At 44.0% G+C, this 14,707-nt stretch overlaps 1 protein-coding gene and 1 long non-coding RNA gene across 2 annotated transcripts in view; one reads left to right on the top strand and one right to left on the bottom strand.

Annotated features, from left to right (window-relative positions):
- The window catches only part of LOC135328327 (uncharacterized), an 88,094-nt gene extending 86,577 nt beyond the window's left edge, over positions 1-1,517 (bottom strand). The window contains exon 1 of the long non-coding RNA XR_010389169.1: positions 873-1,517. This is a non-coding gene — a long non-coding RNA (uncharacterized LOC135328327). The remainder of the gene's footprint in view (positions 1-872) is intronic.
- Positions 315-14,707, top strand: part of DDRGK1 (DDRGK domain containing 1) — a 40,900-nt gene continuing 26,507 nt past the window's right edge. The window contains exons 1-2 of the mRNA XM_064511641.1: positions 315-477; positions 7,055-7,216. Coding sequence (XP_064367711.1) covers positions 390-477; positions 7,055-7,216 — 250 coding nt within the window. The 5' untranslated portion in view covers positions 315-389. The remainder of the gene's footprint in view (positions 478-7,054; positions 7,217-14,707) is intronic.

Raw genomic sequence — 14,707 nt, 5'->3', positions numbered from 1 at the left:
GGCCGTTATTAACCGCCGCGCGCAACGCCCACGTGACCACCCCCCCCCCCGCCGCCTCGCGCGCGGACTGCCCGCCGCGCCGCCTGCCGCCGCCTCCCCGCCGCCGCCACCCGCGGGGCTCCCGCTGGGGCGCCGCCCACCGCGCCACCGGCCGGGCTCCCGCCGCCCCCGCAGCTGCCGCCGCCTGCGGCTCGGGCCGGGCCTTGCGGGCGCCGCGCTTCAGGCAGCGCGCGGGGCAGCCCGGGCGCGGGGGCCTGGCGGCGCGGGGAGGGCCCGGCGGCGGAGCGGCGCGTACCAAGTGCCGCCCCCTCCCTTCCCCCCCCCCCCCCCGCGGGCCGGTGTGGTGGGGGCGGGGGCGGGGCCTGGCGGCGCTGCGGGCGGGCGGGAGGATGGACCCGGTGCTGCTCGCCGTGGCCGCCGCGCTCCTCGCCGTCCTCCTCATCTTCGTCCCCCGCCTCCGGGGCCAGGCGAGGGCAGGTGGGTCGCGGGCCGGCCGGCCCTCCCCTCGGTCCGCTTCCCCGCCCTGTTCCGGGGTGGGGGGGTGCTCAGCTGGGTCCGCCCCTGCTCTCAACTGGGTCCGGCGGGCGGGGGGGGGGTGGTGTCTCCATGGAGACCCCCGGGTTGGGGGGGGGTCGCTGAGGGGCAGCCGCCATGTTGGCGGGGGTCCCCGGCCCCCTTCTCCGCTCCGAGGCCTGGCGCAGCCCGTGTCACCCCCGCCCGCCCCTCGGGTGGCTGCCCGCAGCCCCGGGCCGGCGGCGGGGCCTGCTGGCGGGGGGGGAGAGCCGCGGAGCCGGCTCCTGCCCCGCAGCGCTCCCGGGAAGAGGCCCTGGGGCGGCTTTCCAGCGGGATTTCCCCTCTCCCGGCCGATTTACCTGCTGTCCGGCCGGGCGGAGTTGTCTCTTCGGGGGGTTTAGGCGCCTTCTGCGCACCGTGCCGCAAAAACGCGGCGTTTTCCAGGTCTCCCCAACCGCTCCGCTAGGGATGGCACTTTCCTGATTTCCCTGGTCATGGCAACTGAGCCAACGGGAGTCACTTGGTCAGCGGAGCGCTTGACCGGGGTCATGAGACGGCAGTGTGCTTCGTGCAGTGAGGTTTGGATACGCCGGTTACACATCCTGCGTTATCTTAAAGGATGATTTTTTTTTTTTAATTCCCTAGTTTTTCCTGGAGGAGCTTGCCAAACAGATAGAGTTAACTGCAGAGTTAAGGCCGTTCATGTCACACGTGAGACCTGAAAAGCAGGCTGGCCTCTCTTCTTGCCTCTGGCCCAGTCTCCGTTACCTGAACTTTGCAGAAATTCCACTCTTTTGCTGCTGCTTTTCCACCTAGCTGAGGACTTATAGCAGATGAGGGCACCAGTACGAGCATTTGCTAGGCAGGAGAGTTTTTAGGTGCTGTGTTACGCAGCCTTGTTCTGGGAAGGGTTAGATGATACAGCATTTCCAGGCTTGCTGGCTCTCTCAAACGGTGAGTGTTTTATTGCTGACCAGCAGTTGCAGTAGCAGGAAACCCTGGTGAAAATGACCTTGTGTAGATGCAATTTCAATGTTATGGGAAGCAGTCAGATGCAGCTGTAAGCTTATCTGCGTTGTTATATTTTCAGAATGAAAGAAGGGAGATTGTTTAACTCTGAAGAGTCAAATTTGGATTTTTAGCCTGGACAACCACTTAAGCCTTTGTCAATGCAGCAACACAAGTTCCAGGATTTGGGGATTTTGGGGGGTGGACGTCTTTTGTTTAGGAAGGACGATACCTTTGGTAATTTTTCTATAAAAATGCCCTAGTATAAACACAGTCATACCAATGCAAGGTTATATGTGGTAAGAACTTTGTTAAAAGCAGTTTTTACTGATAAAGTTAAGCAATATGTGAATTTTTCTAACACTCTAAGACATTTTATTGTATACATCTGGTCTTAATCTTTTTTTCTCAACAGCTTAGAAGCTGATGAAGTTTCATTAGTTTCTTAGCTACTCAGAGCTGAGCTATTGATAAAACTAGGTGATGCATATGCTAGAGAAAAGAGACTGCTGGAGAAATACTACTTCCTGAGTTTGTTTTGCATGGCTTAGGTTAATCAGGAGCTGTGGGTTTTGGGGGGTATTTTTGTTTGTTTGTTTTTTTAAATACACAAAGTTCTAACTACATTGAAGCCCAAGCATTTGTTTTAAACAAGAGTTCTCAAGAAGGCTTAATAGTACTTTTGAGCTGCTTGGTTAAAATGAGTTTATATTCAGGATAACTCAATTGTTTTGAAGTCTTTTTTTTTTTTTTTTTTTTTTTAAGTAGCATCTTTTTGATGCTTCTGAATTAGTCTTGGTTTTTTTTTCTTGACTGTGCTAAGATAATTTGTTGCTTTAGTATATTGATTTCTGTTATTATAAAGTCCTTTACAGAGTTTCAGTCTGTGGGCGTGATTTTGTTCTTACGTGACAGAAACTATTTTTCAAAACCACTGGGGCTTTGGTGTATTTAATATCTGCAAAATTCAGCCTTAAACAGGAATTTGCTTTCCTGTGCCTTTTTCTTACCTGGAAAATGGAAGCTATTACAAATCTGGTAGTAAATTCATGCCATTAACATGGAAAGGACTTTAAAGCAGGGAAGTTTGACCTGTAGAACTGATGGTACCTGTCACGGGATTGAGGCCATCCTCTCTCACCTCTTCATTTTTAAATGAATGGTGGGGGGGGGGGGGGAATCAAAACTGTATGCTCTGACTGGGGGAGTAGCTGTTTTAAGGATTTCAAGAGCTTAGGGCTTTAGATAATGAAGGAAGCCAAAGATCACAAGTGGCAAATCCTGTAACTTTGTATTTCCTTTAAAAGGTCATTTCAAGCAGCACAGTGTTTTCAGCAGGATCATGTCTGGACGTGTTCTGCCAAGAATAGAAAAAAGAAGTAGCATTTCTGGTTTTAATAAATGGATGGCATGTCTATCATTTGTTTATGATCTTTGTGAACATGCCGTAATAGGATCAGCTGTACTAGGCACAAGTACTTCCTCAGGAAAGCCAAGCATACTTCTACCTGCTCTGTCTGGTATCACTGTCTCCTTGAATTTCACAAGTTAGTTTAGTATGAAGGTAGAAGATGCTGGATGCTGCAGGAAGCGTGGTGGAAAATACCACTAATGTGCGAGAGTGCTGTAGGTGGAGCTCTTTCCACTGTATCAGTGCAGAACAAGGGAGCTAACAAACTAACAGCCCGATTTGTAGGAAAGCCTTGAAACTTGCCCAGGATTACACTGATGGAGTTGCTCATCTGATGTAACTGAAGATAGTGTGCCGTAATGGGCAAAGTATTGCCTGTTAAGAAAAGTGTGTTTGCTCTGAGGAAGTGGAATTCTGCAGAGCTTCATAAAGGAATAAATTTCTACCTGGCTGATGTAAAACTAGATCCTAAGGATCCTCTGAGAAATTTCACAGCATTCTTTATAATACTGTCTATGTGATGCTTCCCATCCTGCTTAGGAAACTGTTCTGCTTTCAGTAGGATTTGTTGCTGCTGTTTCTTGCATCAGTGTAGACTTGTATCAGAATAAAGTGACAGTGCAAGTACAGTCTCACGGTTGCTGCTATACTTGACCGACAAGTCAGATGAAATAATCTCTGTTGCTGCCTCTGCACTGTAGTGATTTTTCTGAAAATGCAGAGACAAGCTGCTCTCGGCACATCAGTAAACCTGCTGTCCTCTGAAGTGAGCTATTCCCTGATTTTTGAAAGGCTGAGTCATAACCTGGAGTATCTGAAGCTTATAATAAAAACTAAACCATGCTTTCAAGCTATGTCCTTTTTTCTGACTTTTTTTTGGTCCATATCCTCTGTTAATTGAGGACTTTATTTAATGTAATTTCTTCTGGCCTACCATTCTGCAAGCCATCAAGCAGATACTGGCTCATCTGGTCTGACCTATATAATATTGGTCATTGTTTCGCTCAGATGGCTCTATATCAAGACTAATTGATTGAAGAGTTTCAGTCCTTGTGTGACTAATCTGTGCCCAAACTGGCTAGACTGGGGTGCCACTCACATCTGAGACCTCTGCAGTTACAGGAAACTGAAGACTGAGATGCGTCCAGATAATTGCAGCGGCCGAACCACGCCCTGTGCTGCAGGAGGAGGTGGAAAAAAACCACAGGCCCTGACCTGAGAGAAAATTATTCTTGACCTCAGATCTGACAGTCAGTCCATTTCCAAGAATATGAGCAAGCAGGTTTTTAAGAGCAAGGTTTTAAAGTGTGTTTGCTATATCATTCGAAACCACCAGTCCCACCCCTCAGATTCTATGTGTGCTCTCTAGTCAATCTGCGATACTTCCAGAGGGGAGGGGGAGAGAGCACATCTGATTTTATAGGTACTGGAAGAAACAGATGTTTCCTGAGCCCTGTAGACAAATAATTGAACCCTGAAGAACAGCCAGGTACAAGTGTGTTACAGGAAAAACAAACAATTCTTTTCTCCTCCCCCTTGTGAAGGACAGGGAGAAATGTAAGGACCAATATTCACATTTTTCAAACTACCGTCCAGTTGAATGCCTTGGGAATGGAAGGCCAGAGGGGGAAAAAAATGGATTAAAGCATGGCTGCTTCTGCTAAATGACAATCTGTAGTGTTTAGGTGTCCTGTATTGTGTATAAAATGACAGAGTTTTGGAGATGTTGGACAATACTTGTCTTTTCACAACTACCTCGTGTTCGGCCATTATATGAGACAGGTTTGGCAGGTTTTGTACTACTTTCTGAGCTCACTTTAACACTGGTCAACTTTGGGGAATTACAGTCTTCTGGAGAGAATTAAACTGAGGAAAACATGGCTTGGCTCACGTCTGCCTCCATTAGAGTTAAGCACCTTGGTTTGAAATGAACGTGTAACTTATAAATAGATTCCTCTTTCATGAAATGCAAAATGGTCTCTGTTTCACAGGAAGATGGGAACCAAAAACAAGCCTCAGAATGAGCATTAGAGCTGCATAGCTGATATGCTATGCAGAACCACCTTTGAAAGTTACTGAGATAGATGTTTTGAGACTTTTGATCAAAAGGATGCTAAGGTTTGAGCTGCGGGGTATTTTAAGAGTTTGTTAAAAGAACTATTGCACTTCTATAAAATGTCTTTTTGCAGACTCTACCCCAGAGTATTTCTGGCATTTAATAGTGTCCCAAGTTTGCTGATTATGCCTTTGAGGCATAATGTTTCCCTCATTGTTCTATAGCATTGAAAAATCAGGCTGGGCAAGTCTTGAAGAAGCAGCAGAATGATCTGATCCCTAGAGCCTGCGTTCTGTAATATATTAGGGACTTCTTTTTGGTCCAGAGACCAAAGGGAGTGGATGAGAACAAGAGCGTAACAGCAGTGTGATAGCGCAAAATGTCAATTCAGAATGTCATGGTGTGTTGTCTGTGCTGCAGTTAGTGCTGAGAGCTTCCTCGTGTGCTGCTAACGGCCTTGTTGCAGCAATTCCGAACTGATAATGCCTTTGCTGGCCAAACACTTATCCAGGTTACTCTGGTTTGCAGCCTGTACTGAGCTCAGTGCTGTTGCAGCTGTATTGTTATCGGCACCCAAGCCAGCTTCTTTGAAGCTAGTTCAGATATACAGAGATGAGTTGTGAGCACACCTTTGATCGTCACGTAGATGTAGTCATAATGAATCTTGTTTTCTGATCTTAGATATGCTAACAGTAGCTTTTTGGAAAGGAATTGGTTGGATCAGAGGATGCTGGAGACTTAGTACAGTGTGGAGAGCATTCTGTGTTCCTGTTGGAACACCAGGTAGTCCAGCAAAGGACAAACAAATGTCTTTAGTTTAACTACATGAGTAGTTCCACTGTTTTCTATGAGACCACTTGAATGATTAGTTGAATTAAGGCAGTTAACATTTTGCAGGATTGAGCAGGTAACAACATACACAGATATCAGAGTTATGCTTATCAGAGGAATATGCAAAGCAGGTATCAAGGATGATGATGTCTTTCCATTGTCTGATCGTTGCAGCAGAACTACTGTAGTGGGTAGCAGTAGGAGCATGGAGGTCTCAGAGGGAAACTTTGTGTGTGGTTCTTGCTAAATGAGCCCACCAGTCAGTCATTTTCTCCCATGCTGTCTCCTGGATGCTCCTCTGTTATGATATTCCTTGTCTGTCAGATTTTAACTGGTAACTTGAGCATATGCGGAGGGGATGGCGGTGAGAGTTCATGTGTACACTTTGCAATGTGATGCAAAAGTTATACATCTTTGACAGTCTGTCTTCCCCTGGCATTTGCCTTCTATACATGCATGTGGTGAGAGAAATGCAGTTTAAATCAGCATGGTAGAGTGGAGTTACATTGAATGCATAAATGCTATAATGTGTAGTCCTTAACTGTTGTTCAGGTTTTGTTTCAGGTGTAAAGATTTCCATACTCTGTTCTGAAACATGTGGTCTCAAGTTTGAGTTCAGATGAATCTACTACATTAAACAAGTACAAAACCAAAAAAATCAGAATGCTTCAGAAGGGAAGAAAAATATTCCTGGGCCCCTGCCTTTTGCTAACTCAGAAATGACTGGTCTGGCAGTCTCACCAGATAAAGGGAAATATTTTCTAGTTTAAGGGAAAAACAGATCATCTGTTTGGATCAAGTAAGGGGAATTTTTGGACAGTTGTAGGGTTTTTTCTTTGTTTTTTGTGGGGTTTTTTTTTGAAGTGAAGGGGCTCCGTCATATCAGATGAAATGTACAGTAAATAATATTAGTAGCATATAGCATTAGGCTTTTCTTTAAGGTGATCAATACTCTGTTGCCAAAGAGACTGCTGTCAAGACGAAACTTCCATTGCACAAAGCACTGTGTACAGATGGGAAGGTACCAGAGCAAGATGCTGCTTACTCACTGGAAAGCAACTTGCATATAGCTGCTGCCATACAGGGAAAAAAACATGTGAGGATGAGGACACGCTCTCTCATTTGAAAAATCACGCTAGTATTGTACTTCTGACTACAAAAGTTGACTGACAAAGTGACCACTGCAGCAGAGCAGAGATGTTGAATATCTCACTGAGTATGTTTTCCTTTTGCAGCTGATGAGGAACACCAGCAAAATGTGGCGGCGGCAGCAGCAGTGGCCAGACCTCGGCCCCAAACTGAGGAACGAGGGGATGGGATGCCCAGGCGACGAAGGAACATGGGAAATCGGATGATGGCCCAGAGGAGAGCACAGCAGGCGGAAGACTGGGCCGAAGGTAACATTTGATTCAGTTCATATTCTAAATGTTGAAGTGGACCTTACTGGCAGACATTAAGGTTGGTAAAGAAGTGCAGTTGGCTCCTGAAGAATAGTTTTCATTTTAGCTGCCTGGGAATCATTTGCAGCTTGTCTGTGGTCTGACTGTCCAACTATTGCAAACTTCTCTCAGTACTTTATTGCTCAACTCTATATATTGCTTACCTTGAACTGAAATGTACCTCCTTCTGTGGTAGATTGTGGCAATTTTCTGTGCCAGCAGCGTGTCAGAACATATTCTTTATTTTCTCCCTAGAAACTGCCTTTTATTTTTCCTACTTAGCTGTGCAGGTTAAATCTGAGTAAACAGAGCCAGCGCCTTACACCGAAATGTAAAGCTGTAGTGAAGTATTGGTTTATTACAAATTGGTGGGAAGTGCTAATTGCACAGTGTAATCCCCACAACATCTGGAGTTTTCTTTTTTGAGAAGCAGTCCAGATAGTGACCAGAATCAAGTCTGATTAGCTTGGGATCAGCACAGAGACTGCAGCATTTTGTCTTGCACCAGCAAGCAGGTTGTTGTTCATGAGTCCTCTGTTCCTGTTCTGGATCTACAGTTAATAACTACATTTTTGCGGTATGGTTATAGACATGAAAATGGTGATAAATAACTCCTTTCTACACCCACAAGCCCCACTGCCTGTTCTGGTGAAACTTCACACCTTGTTGTCTCTATTGCTCTTCAAAGATGATATCAGTATGATTCTCCTAACTGGATTTCTCTCACTCACAGATTATAGGTTAAGCGTTCAGTGTTCATGTTAAGTATTGATAAAAGTGAACCTTTTTCCACTTGAGTTTACAGTGGAGATCAAGGTGATGTTTTTGGTCTGCAGTTGTTAAGAGACAGTGAGTAAACAGCTGTGTGATGCCTTGGTTTGGGGATAATTGTACTTTCCTAGCTTTTCTTGTCTTGCAGTTTGTAGAAGGCATTTTGTGCTCACACTGGCAGGTAAATGTGCTATCCAAGCTAATTATGTTGAACAGTTTCTCAAATGGAAAATTGACAGGCCTGAACTTTTCAACTTTGGTTATTTATTTTCATGCGAGAACATCCTGGAAAGAAAATGAAATCTAAAAATCTTTTCCCTTTAGACTCCAGACTTCAAAAGTATGAATGCCAAAGGACAAAAGTGAAGCTGTCAAAGCAAACTGCTTATCTTAGTTTGTGACTGTAGCAGTGGAAGAATCCATGTCATTGGGCTTTATAAATAATTCTTTTGCTGCTTACTGTACGTCAGATACAGCACTGTTGCTCTTGCATGAAGTTTTCTTTGAAATGATATTTCTGCCTTTTTTTTTTCCAAGTTGAGACAACTTCTTGCTCTCTTTTGTGTTTCTTTTGCTTTGTGCATCTATGTGTTGCTTTTTTGTTCATTCTCTGGGATGGTCTTTCCAAGTGCTAAAGCAGCTGGTACACAGCAGTAACACTACAGCCTTTGGAGAGCACATAAAGGCTCTAGCAGTATAGCTGTGGAGAGAAGCATCTGTTTCTAGCTCCCAAGCATAGAGGTACAGAATGACTGATGGCCACACTGCTTGGGATTAGCCCCCTCTGACATGGGCTGACTGTGTCCACACTACAGAGCCTTTGGTCTGGCTCTTCTCTGAGCTCCACATAGTCCCTCTTGGCACTGAGATGTAATTTTTCCTGTGGGAAGTGATGTGACGTCTATGAGCCTGCTGTGGTGTTGTTTTTCTTAAGCAAGAAACTGGGATATATATTACATATGTTGGGGCCCAGTGTGAGGGTATGTGGCGTATTACAGGCTACAAGGCCTTCAAGGACTATGCAGAGCCAACGCTGGCATGGAAACAGTTCTTGGATTTCTCTCCCTCATGCAGGGCCACATTCATTTTCTCTGTGTCATTCCAATATGGGGCAGTTTTGTTAATTACCACTTCCAGTTATAATAGCAAGCTATCCTCAGCACCACAGCAGAGTTTTGTGTTATAAAAATTAGTTGACTCGCTTGAAAAGAGAGCCCAGAATACATGCGCTGAGGTACAATCATAGTGATCCAGGACCGACTGGGACACCCGGTCAGGAGCTGTTACTTGGCAGTGCAGAAACACTGAAAGCGAGAGAGTCTGCTTTCTTCAGTCTAGCCTTGTAAATGTTCTGCTTTGGAATCATTCTGAACACCCACAACTGAAATGGATTTTTGACTGTTGTTGTTAAAGTAACTTTTTGTTCTGTGTGCAGAGTTTCCACTCTGGGCCTGTACTTAGCTTTGGACAAAGCTATCTGATCCTGTTCTATGCCACTCTGGCTTCTTCCACAGATTAGAGCAGGCATAACACAAAACCCATCACTTCAAGATTTCTAGCACTGAAGTCAGGAAGAGCACGAGGATGCCTGGTCCATATGTTACACTGATGGACCTAGAAATGGGGTCAGGTAGGAACTTTTATTATCACCAAAATATTCTTCCTGCCGAGAGCCAGTTCTGCTGACTTTAGGAAACAGGCTCAAAGTAACTCTTGCAGGCTTTGGAGTTGTGGTTAGCATGAAGGTTTTCTTTTTTCCATCTAACAATCAGATTTCAATTCCAGAATGAGAAAGCTTCAAGGATCAAATTAGTAGCCTATAGCTTCTGCTGCCTGTGCTAAGTTGCTGTATTGTGCCAGTATTAAAATCGCTTGTAGAATACCAAAAAAAGAATAAAAATAAAAGTAACTCTGTGGCTCCAAGATCAGAATTCTTGGTAGCTTTTAGTTGGCACTTTTGTATAGCCAGCTAAATTTTTCATCTTTGCAAGTTCTCACAGTCAACTAGTTGAAATCTTAAATCTTTCTTACTTGCAAGTATGGGGAAGGAGGAGACATTTAGTATAAACGAGCATAGTAAATGATTGTTTTGAAGATTCAAATCTCCACTTAGTAAGTGGAGCTAAGTCAAGTTGTAATTTCTTCCTGTAACTCGGGTGGGGTGGGATAGGACACCTGAACTGTTTGCAGATTGGCAAAGACAAAAAATAAAGGTCAAAGCACTAAATGCCTTGAGTTTCCTACTAGAATTGTAACCCACACTGCAAATATAGGTTCCTTATTCATGAGTTCCATGTGGGCTGCGCTGTGCTGTGGGGGCAGGCTCGCTAGCCAGGTGCCTACACTGGCTCGGTTTGGCTGAGTAATGTTTTTCAGTGGTTAGTTGAGTACTCAAAGGAGGTCATCTCTTATGAGAGTATCGACATCTAATAATAGACTGTTATGACCAAAGTTTGCTGGGAACATATTTTTCTCTGGTGACAAAGTGATTCTCAAAATGAGTGAGACCACTGAGCCGTGTTCCACCGACGGGACTTCCACGCCAGCTTAGCAAAGTGTGTTTGGTTGGTTGATGTTGCCCATCTTAATCCTTGTTGTAACACTGCTGTCTTTCATGCAGCCCAATGCAATTGAGCCAACTGTTGTTCAAGTCTGTGTTCCTTGGAGGACATTTGCTTTGCACATCTTAGTGTGGTGCTTATGCCTTTCCCTAAGGGAATGGGTTTGGAAGGAGAGCTCTGTGTTCAGGTGGTTAGGTTGCTTCTGATATCCCAGCTAGCAGACTTAGTTAGCCTCATTGGATCATAATTCAAATCCAGCCCAGCCAGAAGTGGCTTTGTGGGGTTAGCTACAGCAAAGACAGAAATAAACTTATAATAAGACATGAATATGTGTGGATTTTGGGCATTGATCATTTGGGGTAGGAGAGGCCAAAACAAGCAGTGGAGGGGCGGGGGGGATAAATTGGAGTCAGGTTCTGGATAGTTCACAGCGTGGAGCAGTGTCAATAAATACCATTAGCCATTTCCTAATTCCAGACCCTGTTTGTTTGCTGACTGAGGAGGTTGTTATCAGCTCTCATTTTTGCCTGACTGATGGCCTGAGTGCATCCACTTGGACTCTGATCGTCTTTGGATGCCTGTAAGGAGGCTTAGTCAAGAGCTTTTACTTGTTGCTGGTTGTGTGCAGAAAAAGCAATTGTTCAGTTCTCAGCTTGTACTTCCGAAGTTGCTCACTGTGCCTTGAGCACTGGAGAGAGCTCAGCAATGAAGTGGATAGTTCTCTTGATGCTACATTTTTTTGCTCTTTGGAGCAGAAAGTTACCTAGCCAGACCAGTGTTTGCCTAAAGGTTTGGAAACTGTAAATTCACATCAAGAAGCTTAAAGGAACTTATAACAGCAAGTATGGTTGGGCCCTCTTGATCCTACTGTAGTAAGAATAATGCAGATGGTGATCTGAGGGAAATACTTCTTTGCCTGAAGAATTGTTATACGTTATTTCTGACAGTGACTTTGTACAAACATGTCATGAGAGAGCCCATCTGCCTGGGCATGCAATATAAAGAATTTGCAGAGGGAGAGAAGCAGGCATGCACACATGAAGTGCCGTATTCAGGGTTGTTCAGTCAGCCGGTGAGTGGGACACAGGTTTTTTAATCCAAGTTTTCTGTCACCCTGAGTTATACCTTAGACCAAAAACTTGCTGTTGTCCATGGAGGAAAAAAGAACATACTTGTCTGTTGAAGCTGGTGGGTGTCACCGCATCGTGATTTAGAGCAGTTAGAAAGAAACAAACTTCTCCAAGCACTGATGGCAATCTCCAAACCATCAAACAAAACAGAGACCACTGGGCAACCCTGTGGGTGGGAGGCTTTGGTGGGTATTGTGGGTGAGGCTGAGCTAGCCTGAGAAGGAAGCAAGCAGAAACGGCATGAGAGAAGGAAATGCCCAGAGAGCCTAAGCAGCCCAGTACATGGTCCTAGGGAAGTGCTTCACGGACTTATTTTTGAAAGGGGCTCGCTTCCACATCATACGCACAAACCACCTATCTGATTTGTTCAATTCTTTCCTGTGCTATAAAAACTGGGATTTTTTTGTGGTTTGATTATGTTTTCATTTTTTTAACTGAAAAAAGTATGGATTGCATTAAAGAAATAATCTGATTTTGACAACAACCTTTATTCCTAGCCAGAACAAACGGCAGCTTCTCTGCTTTTGGCAACAGTATGACTCAAAAAGGTTAAATATCTCAACCTCTTCTTTGAGCTGCTACCCCTGTGCATCTCAGCACAGGTGCAGCAACACACAGTACAGTGAAAACTGGGTTAAACTTAAATGGCTTTATTTCCATAGAATCGATAATGATAAAGCCAGCAACTTTTGACAGGCTGTTTAGCACCACCCTGGGTAGCCTCTAGCTTGTAAAATAAAGTATGAGGAGGGTATTTTAGAAGTCCCACATAAATTAAATCCCAAGTTCCTTTCTTTTTTGCTTGGCATGATTTGGAGATCAGAATCTTGTTTTCCCTTGTCTGAATCACTGTTGAAGAAGAAAGCAGAAAACCAAAAGAAAGTCTTTAAAAGCTCAAAGAATATAATAATTGGCTATGCTAAAATGCCCAGTACTGGCTTGTGTAGCATCTAAACTTAGCGTTCATAACTTGCATCTGAAAAGATCTTGCATGAACATTTTGTATATGTTTTGGAAAAAAATATTCAAAGTAATAATTTTAGCTTGTATCTCCATTCAGTAATGAATGCTGTATATAGCTTAATGGGAAGAATGTGTTTGTGCTGAAATTTACTGAAATAAGAGGCATCATATTTTCCTGATCAGTCAATCTGCCTCTGATGTAATATTGCATCTCCCCGTACTCTGATGTACTAAAAGGTCTGGAAGTAGTGATGTACTAAAAGGTCTGGTAAACTTATAAACACTTACGTGGTCTCTTGGTGTTCCTGTGAAGCAGGTGGTAATAGAACTGTATGCATGCAGTAATTGAAATGTGTAATGTTTCATCAGTAGGAAAACCTTTCTAGTGCAGTTAAACTTTGTCTCCATGACTACTAATATCCTAACTAGTGAATCAAAAGTTAATTTTGACTTGCTACTATTCATATAGAAAGCGACATTAATATTATCAGGGTATCCATGATATATGTCTGCCCTTGAGACATTTCAAGCACAGATGGTGTGTAGAAGAGGTAGGTGTGTGGTTTCTCAGTTATGCCATGTGGCTGTATTCAAGAGAACTTCGAGTGGTTTGACTTCTCAAAGGGGCTAATGTCCTTTGTTTAGTGTCCTTTTTCTGTCCTAGGTGTAGGCTGATTTTGTGGCTACAGATTAATAAGTTGATGTCTCATTTGGTTCCTAAACTGGATAGCTACCAAATAGTTTTATTTAAAAAAAAAAGCAGCTTGTTATGACTGTACCACTGCAGTGCTCTGTTACTCACGAATGCCCACACCTTTCCATATGGTGGACCGATTCCTTTCCAGTGGCTGATGTCATGCATCTATTCAATGTTAATTACATGCATATGTCTTCTGCTGTCAGCATGAACTGTTTGCTTTGCAGCAAGCCTGGCATCTTCACCCCTCTCTTGCTCCTTTTGTTAGGTGCTGTATAGATCATAAATAAAACAGCATGCAGTGCCTGAAGAACATTGTGTGAGTAGCCACACATGCTACTTGTGTCCTTTTTCATGGATGGGAATCCATTTCCTTCCATTTCAAATTTCACTAAGAGACAGGACAGAGCCTCTGATATAGGTCTCAAGGCAACCAAAAATATGATGTATTCTTTTCATTTCATTTGGAGTCTTTGTATGTTCTGTGCATGCTATCCAGTAAGTTCCTGTCCTGATACAGACATCAGTACTCCAGTATGTTTTCTTTTCTGTTGATATTTGGAGTATTTTTTAAATGTACCTTGTGGATTTCAAGAGATTCAAACATTTCCTGTGTGACCATTAACTCTGTTCCCTCTTGTCCTGCCTCTCAATACATTCAAAACATTAAGGAAAAGCTAGGGTTCCCTGAAACTACTTCTCAGCTGGCTAGCTGGGCAAAACTCATATTCGTGCAAAGCAAGAAATGTTAAAAGTGGTGTGAAAGCATCCCTCTAAGTCGGACCATTTCTTCTGTCTCGTGCCTGGATCTGGAACCTAGTGGGAATGCTTTGCAAGCTCTGGAAATGATGGTATAGCTGTATTGAACACTGTAGAGAGAGGTTAGAACAGCTTGATAAGGTTGTGACTGTAATTAGAAGGGGTCCCCACATCTCATATCCAAGCAGTTCAGGTGAAGAAGTTCCTGTGTGCCCTGAGGTTCCTCATCAGCACTGTATCATGCAGTGGGAGCAGGGTGGTTTTTGTCCTGTGGCACTATGAGAGTTAGGGAAAGTCATTACTGAAAAACTGCTCACATCAAGTTTGGAGTACTTACTGCTCCCTTATTTCCTGCTCTGCCACCACCCCTATGTGTATCCCAGAACTACCACATATGAAGACATCCGATGAACTGTATAGAGCACCACAGAAGATTAGCCTTCAAACAAAAATACGTTTTCAGCTTCAACTGCATGATGTTGTCTTATGTTGTTAGCTTTCCCAACTGAGTGTATACACTGACCAGCCAAACCTAGCGCTCTGGGTGGTAATAAATGGCTTTCAAAAC

Source organism: Dromaius novaehollandiae, chromosome 4 (assembly GCF_036370855.1).
Source record: "Dromaius novaehollandiae isolate bDroNov1 chromosome 4, bDroNov1.hap1, whole genome shotgun sequence".
Lineage (NCBI taxonomy): Eukaryota > Metazoa > Chordata > Aves > Casuariiformes > Dromaiidae > Dromaius > Dromaius novaehollandiae.
The sequence above is the reverse complement of the archived record's forward strand: the minus strand, read 5'-3'. Positions and strand labels throughout refer to the sequence as shown.